At 40.0% G+C, this 6,830-nt stretch overlaps 2 protein-coding genes across 6 annotated transcripts in view; one reads left to right on the top strand and one right to left on the bottom strand.

Annotated features, from left to right (window-relative positions):
- The first annotated feature begins 671 nt into the window (after window positions 1-671).
- elovl8b (ELOVL fatty acid elongase 8b) lies at window positions 672-5,525 on the top strand. Of its 2 annotated transcripts, none has more exons than XM_040129461.1 (8): window positions 672-1,115; window positions 1,220-1,277; window positions 1,925-2,112; window positions 2,267-2,347; window positions 2,561-2,617; window positions 2,702-2,796; window positions 4,253-4,380; window positions 4,484-5,525. In XM_040129461.1, the coding sequence occupies exons 2-8, from the start codon at window positions 1,220-1,222 to the stop codon at window positions 4,603-4,605; spliced, it is 729 nt and encodes a 242-aa protein (XP_039985395.1). In that variant the 5' UTR covers window positions 672-1,115; the 3' UTR covers window positions 4,606-5,525. The 2 variants fall into 2 exon arrangements, with proteins under 2 accessions (XP_039985395.1, XP_039985394.1); XM_040129460.1 differs by having other exon boundaries at window positions 678-1,115; window positions 2,702-2,816; window positions 4,484-5,513.
- Window positions 5,526-5,563: 38 nt separating this feature from the next.
- The window catches only part of LOC120791199 (zinc finger protein GLIS1), a 79,235-nt gene continuing 77,968 nt past the window's right edge, over window positions 5,564-6,830 (bottom strand). For all 4 annotated transcript variants that reach the window (XM_040129450.1, XM_040129451.1, XM_040129448.1 and 1 more), the window contains exons 11-12: window positions 6,725-6,804; window positions 5,564-6,181 (exon numbers count right to left, since the gene is read on the bottom strand). In XM_040129450.1, coding sequence (XP_039985384.1) covers window positions 6,116-6,181; window positions 6,725-6,804 — 146 coding nt within the window. In that variant the 3' untranslated portion in view covers window positions 5,564-6,115. The remainder of the gene's footprint in view (window positions 6,182-6,724; window positions 6,805-6,830) is intronic.

Genomic DNA, 6,830 nt, shown 5'->3' with positions numbered 1-6,830 from the left:
GTTGATGTTGAGCTCATTTTCAACTATATTATATAGGGCTGCGACTAATGATTATTCTCATTATGGTTTAATCTGCTGATTATTTTGTTCATTTATTGATGGTTTGGTTTCTAATAATTCAGAAAGTTGTGAGAAAAGCCCTTCATCACAATTACCCAGAGCCCAAAGTAGCAACTTCACAGAGGTTCTTCTGTCCAACTAATAGTCCAGTCTGCAAAATTATTTAAAAAAAATTTACAATTAATTGACTAAGTAAATAATAATAATAATAATTACAATTAAAAAGAATTCAAAGAAAAAGCAGAAAATCCTCCCATCTGAGAAAATGTGGCATTTTTAAATGATTATAAATTCTTGATTAATTTCTGTCCGCTTGTATTTGCTGTTGGATAGTTTAATTTTTTTTTAAAAAAGGATCATAATTTTAAAGTAACTAATTACTAAAGCTGTCAAATAAATGTAGTGGAGTGGAATAATAAATTAGCAGGAAAAGAAATACCTGAAGTTTGTGCCTACCTGCAGAACTTGAGTAACTACTCATTTACATCTAACTACCTCTACTTACTCTTTGATGGACAAGAGGGTCCTTTTATTTTACTAGAAATATATACGGTAGAATAAACGTTGATGGCTATGACACCACAGACTGTATAAAAATGACACGGACGATTAGAAGTCGACATAAAGTAAAAAGCTTTTTGGCGAGAAACAGCGCCCCCTACCGCGCTCAACTAATAGCTCGACCGATCCTATCAGAAAATACTTGCAATACCAAAGCGGAGAAAAAACAGGAAATGCTCCAAACGGTCGCGGTGCTGTCTCCAGTTATATTCAAAGCCACTCGGGTGGAGTAGAAGTCCACATTGTACCCGTGTCCGGTTCCCCTTCGCCGAGCCGTGGGTCAGCCTGTGGTTTCTTGCAGCGGAGCCGTTTTTTCCAGTGTGGCCGCTCGCCCCAGTGTGTCGCCGGGACGCGGGACGCGGGTCTGGGCTGGAATTCAGGGCGTGCTGCACGTTGAACTTTGAAAGTAATTATTTGCCAAACAGCTCCGGGGAGTGTCCAAAGGTTCTGCACCGTCGTCTTCTCAACCGTCCTGCCGAAACACCGTCTGCAAGGTGAGCGTCTCTGGGTGGAGTTGTGTCTCTTAAGTGCTTCAGATTTTCGTGGTTTTCTTCTCGTAACCATTGCATTCCTTTAAATCATTCCTTTATGTTTACAGATGGCTTCTGCCTGGGAAAGTGTCTTGTCTGTGCACCAGAGGATAGTGGACAACGGAGGTTCGATGATTGTCAAATATTCCTACATTTGTAGTTTTTGCTTCATTTTCGTTGCAGCAAACTCCTATTTGTTCTTGCACTTACGGGAAGAGATTCCCAGTCTGAGGCACAAGCCTGTGTGTGTGTGCGTGTGTGTGAATTGGGAGCTGCAGATGTGCCCCCCAGCTTCACAGTGTCTTCACAATGACTGCTTTGTGGCCTGTCCCATGGTTTGCCACCACCATTGCCATTTTTGAAATGACATCGTCCTGTTACAGTCATCTTTGCAGTGGATATGTGTGAGTGGGAAGCACAGGGAGCCAAACTCGGGAACAGCCCTTTACTTGTCAGAAGAAAACTGTCTTTTCATGTACTCCACTGCATTTTTTAATTTTTTTGTGCAGCTTTATAAAACTGAATTGGGTTTACATTTATAAAAAAAGCATATTTAACAGGTCATTTGGGCTGAACCGGAACAAGAAAAACTGTAAAAATCTGGCATTTCCTGTGCAGACAAAAGCAAAAATGAAAATTCAGGGAAATCAAGGCAGCTCCTTAATCTTTGAATTCTAGCTACAGATGTGTCCTGGACCTTGTTTATTTATTATTAGTGAATTAAAAGTGAATAAAGCCTAAAAAGTCCCTGGCACAGAACTCTTATGTTCCAGACAAGAGGACGGACGCGTGGGTGCTGGTCTACTCCCCTGTCCCGGTGTCACTCATCTTCCTGGTTTACCTCTGTGTGGTCTGGGCTGGCCCTCGTCTGATGAAACACAGGGAACCCGTTGACCTCAAAGTAGTTCTCATTGTTTACAACTTCGCCATGGTCGGCCTGTCTGCCTACATGTTTTATGAGGTGTGTGAGTTCTGCTTTTTGTCCTGGTTTTAACACGGGGAACCAACTCAATCCCGAGCGTGAAAGTATGACTTAAAATATTCTCTTTTACCTGACACAAGTGGTTACGTTGGAGGCGGATCATTACATTAAACGATTGTTTTAACATTTGCAGTTCCTGGTCACTTCATGGCTCTCCAACTACAGCTACCTCTGTCAGCCTGTAGATTACAGCACCAGCCCGCTGGCAATGAGGGTAAGGTCGTCTCTCACTTGCTAGATTCAATGTCTTTGTTGTGTTCATGCAGAAATGTGGTCTGTGACGAGCTACATTTGGATCATAATCCAGAATAAAATTACCGTACCAGGCGGCTGACAGTGCAGTTTGAAAGATGGAACACGCAGCTACCTTTATTGAGTCAATAGTAGTATGTAAAATTCACCTTTCTTCATTGTCTCCTCCCTCCAGATGGCCAGAGTCTGCTGGTGGTTTTTCTTCTCCAAGATCATAGAGCTCTGTGACACGGTGAATATTTGTTAAAACATTTTCAGTATCAGTCAGAGGAGTGAGAATACAGAGTTGTAACTCTGCTCCCCTCTCTGTGGGCAGCTCTTCTTCATCCTGAGGAAGAAGAACTGTCAGCTGACTTTCCTTCATGTCTACCACCACGGCACCATGATCTTCAACTGGTGGGCCGGAATCAAGTACGTGGCGGGAGGACAGTGTAAGTCAACTGTTGTTGTGATTTAATGTACGTGATCTAATGACACTGATGTATTTAAAGTCAGCTGATATCCTATTTTTTTCCTTGTTTTCATCAAATCGCACGAAAACACCAAAAACCAACAATCAGTTCGTTCTCCTTACAAGTATTTTATGTGTAACCAGAGTATAGCGTAGCTTATTCCTCTGTGCCATTCAGCTCTGTTCGTGTTAAAGAATAGTTTAAAAAAAAAAAAACACATCAGTGAGCTCCAGCGTTGCACCGGGTGACACGTTCCTTCATTACGATAAACCGCGGCACTGCAGTTTATTTTGGGTTGATACAGACACCGTCCTGCTGCTGTAAATACTCACTGGAAATGTGTATTAAGCCACGGCTGACAATAGTCCCCAACAAATGCACTATTTCCTCCTGTTTTAGCTACTTTTGCTAAAAAACTGCAGTGTTTGAATATATTACTTTGCCTTTTTTTTTTAAAATGAAACCAAAGCTCTATCAGCTCTAAAGGTTGACAAAAAGTACAAAAATGTTCAGAAGAAGAAAGAAAAAATATTTATTATTCTACCATTCCATGAAATTATATACTCCATCATCACAGTTGCCAAATGCTAGGTATTATTTTATTTTTCCAATAACAAATGTTTAATCACTCTGCGTGATGTGACTGGAATGCTGTAAATCCAAATTGTAATACTGAAAAAATATCTTGGCAACATCAGTGTCTTAATCTGTCAGCCTTACACAATGTCTCGTGTCTGTCTTCTCCCTCTCATTAAAACAGATATTACTGACAAAGTATAAATTTTGTCAGTGGTGAAAATTAACCAAGAACATTTACTCAAGTACTGTACTTAAGTCAATGTTTGAAGCACTTGTACTTTACATCAGCATTGGTGTTTTTCACAGTCCCTCATTTCAGAGGGAAGTGTTGTTCTTTTTTGCTTTACGGCGGTAGTTTCTAGTTATTTTGCTAGTTAAGCTGGTCCATACAAACCATAGGATCAACTTACAAAATGTGATGCATCGTTATAGATTAAAGTACACAACGGTATATAAGGTAATTTAAACTATCCCCACCAAAAAATTAAAATGCTTCTCGTATGTTAATGTATGAGTAATAATATTCCAATATAATACAAATGATACATGAATGATTCATGGTGAATCTGAAAGGTGACGATTTCCGTGAGTACTTTTACTTTTTATGCTTTAAGTACATTTTGCTAAGGGACTTTTACTTTTGTCGTATTTGCTATTTTTATGTAACTAAAACATCTCAGTACTTTTTCCGCCACAGAAATTTGTAGCACTTTAGATGATTCACTCACTATCAATGCTTAAAACTGTCTTTTCTCTATATTTTGGTGCATTTGATGACTTTTTTGAAATTTCGGGTACAAAGACTGAGTTAACTGATGCTTTTTAATGCCATCCAGCGTTCTTCATCGGCCTGGTCAACACCTTTGTTCACATAGTGATGTACTCTTACTACGGCCTGGCTGCGATTGGCCCCCACATGCAGAAGTACCTGTGGTGGAAACGATACATCACGTCTCTGCAGCTGGTGAGTAGCTGCTGCTCTGTGTGACGGGAATTATGCATGTACACACAGTGGATTTTTGGGAAGTAGCTCATACTGATCCGAACTTTGTTGGCTGCCTCTCCAGCTGCAGTTTTTCATGTTCCTCCTGCACACGGGCTACAACCTGTTCACAGAGTGCGACTTCCCCGACACCATGAACATGGTGGTGTTTGGATACTGTATCACCCTCATCATCCTCTTCAGTAACTTCTATTATCAGAGCTACCTCAACAAGAAGAAGCAGAAATAAGACGCGGCGGTGAGGGAGTGCCACACAATCAGACACACCGGTGCTTTAAGGAGGGGAGCTGACGCGAAAGTATTTTGTACAGTGAATAAAAAGTGTTCTGTGTCTGCAATACTCACCAGTGTCCACTAGAGGGCACAACCTGACTACAGTGTGAAGGTTTTTTTCTCATGGTGCTCATCAACTGTCTGTTAAACTCTACAGTCAAAATTGAACACTGTATATTTTACAGACATATAGATCTAATGTTAACAATTTAAGACCTCTGCATTATTTTTGATTGTTAAAAAAAACCATTGAGTGATCATTCAATTATTTATTTCTTGAGTTGAGAAATGACAAACATTCAAATGATTGTTGTAAACAAACTGTACATTTTATACATATAATAATAAAGTAGGTTGGTTTCTCTGCATTATTGCAGAATTAATGAGCCCAAACCCTCCTCAGGAAATAAATCCAAAAGCACAAAAAAAAAAAAAAGAAACACTTAACAAAATGCAGAAAGGCAATTTTTTTTTCCACTGCTTAACAAACACGGCAAAATGATATATTCTTTTCTACACTTCAGTCTAAAACAGATTGAAAGATGTAGATTAGAGAGAAAAAAAAAACATGAGAGGAGGGAGAGGACATTTCATTTGAAGTCCATTCAGGAGTGTTGTAGTGTCTGAAGTTTATACATTAAAGCCTAAAACACTGCATGTGTAAGCTCAGTCTGTCTTGTACCGTAAATGTGCAAGTCTTAGCACCAATGTAACCAACTCAAATTCTCTGTACATGACGAGTTCTTGGCCAATAAACCTGACTCAGAATATAAGAAGGAAAAGCTAATGTCGCTTATGGACATCGACTGGAAGATGTTTTAAAAATTCATAATCCTTCACTAATAAGAAAAGGAGACTTCCATGTAATTTCTTTGTCTCGTGTCATTCCTTCATTTAACATGAGTAAAAATTGTATCAGCCAGAACCAGATCAAATAGGGTTTGTTTTTTTAAGGCTTCCTTTTTACATATTTAAAATCTTTCTAACCCAGCGGTTCCCAAGCAGGGCGTCTGACCCCCACATGGGATCACAAGACGAATCTGAACGGTCTCAGAATGAATAAAGGGACCTCCCAGCGATTTTAGCATTGTACTTTCATTACATTGGCGGACTTGGAAGAGACAGATTAAAAACAGAATGGACAAAATTGATCCCGCAGAGGCTGAAATATCCCGACTTTTAGTCTCTTGTATGGGTCAAGCTCCAAGAATAACACATCCTACAATTCTCATACTGCAGCTCAACCGCATCTTTGGGAAGACCCTCCCTGCAGGGTAAATGCCCACATATTTCAAAGTACACATCCCAAGTTCATAACAGAGGCTCTCTGTTATAAATCTGCCTCAAGCCCAAGCCCAAATAACCCTGATGACATCACTATGACATCATTGGGGTTATTTTCTCAGACTTCAGAAAGCGTCCTTCACAGCCACAGAAGACTCTCTACATGTGTTTTACATGCTGAGTAGTACTCCTCAGTGGAGCGTCCCTTTAACAGAATCAGAAAGCAGAAAATACATCAAATTATGTTTATTTTCTCAGACTTTCCTCAGAACTTTGCTTATTTCCTTATGAATTACTGCATAATTTTACATCTGAAAAAAGAAAAATCACTTTTTGGATTTACTGGTGACAAGACAATTTTGTTTCAAGGTGGGATTCTAACCTACTTACATAACTGTATTAGGCGGGTGTAATTTGCATCTTGACCATTCAGATAGTGTAAGATAAGTAGTCTAAACTAGACTTCAGAACTGTTTTGTCTTGTTGGTTTCCATTCCTCTGACACCTAAGTATGTTAGAAGAACCTATCAATGATTTTGATCTACTGTGTGACCTGTATTTGGATGTTGAAAAAACAGGAAACAGGAACTAGAGAAGAACCGATCGGAGTGTGTGAATTTGCATGTGGAAGGAGTTGGGCTGCAGAGTAGTAGAGTGGGTGTGGTGAAGCGTGCCCTGCTCCAGTATTGCTCTATGTCTCTGTGTAGACGGAGGACATGTGGCTCAGGCTGCGGTCGAAGCTGCCCACCTGGAAGAAAATGCTCTCCTCTGGGCTTGAAGAGAACTGGCACCCTGCATTTCCATGCAGCTCCTGGGTCAAGCTGAAGCCTGGACAGAAATAACATAAAAATAGA

Source organism: Xiphias gladius, chromosome 6 (assembly GCF_016859285.1).
Source record: "Xiphias gladius isolate SHS-SW01 ecotype Sanya breed wild chromosome 6, ASM1685928v1, whole genome shotgun sequence".
NCBI classification, from domain to species: Eukaryota; Metazoa; Chordata; class Actinopteri; order Istiophoriformes; family Xiphiidae; genus Xiphias; species Xiphias gladius.
The sequence above is the reverse complement of the archived record's forward strand: the minus strand, read 5'-3'. Positions and strand labels throughout refer to the sequence as shown.

What these genes read in the sequence shown, in the direction of transcription:
- elovl8b (XM_040129460.1), top strand. Translation starts at nt 1,220, where the DNA reads ATGGCTTCTGCCTGGGAAAGTGTCTTGTCTGTGCACCAGAGGATAGTG. An exon ending in CTGCCTACATGTTTTATGAG is followed by an intron (nt 2,113 to 2,266) that starts GTGTGTGAGTTC and finishes TAACATTTGCAG; the next exon opens with TTCCTGGTCACTTCATGGCT. An exon ending in GTACGTGGCGGGAGGACAGT is followed by an intron (nt 2,817 to 4,252) that starts GTAAGTCAACTG and finishes AATGCCATCCAG; the next exon opens with CGTTCTTCATCGGCCTGGTC.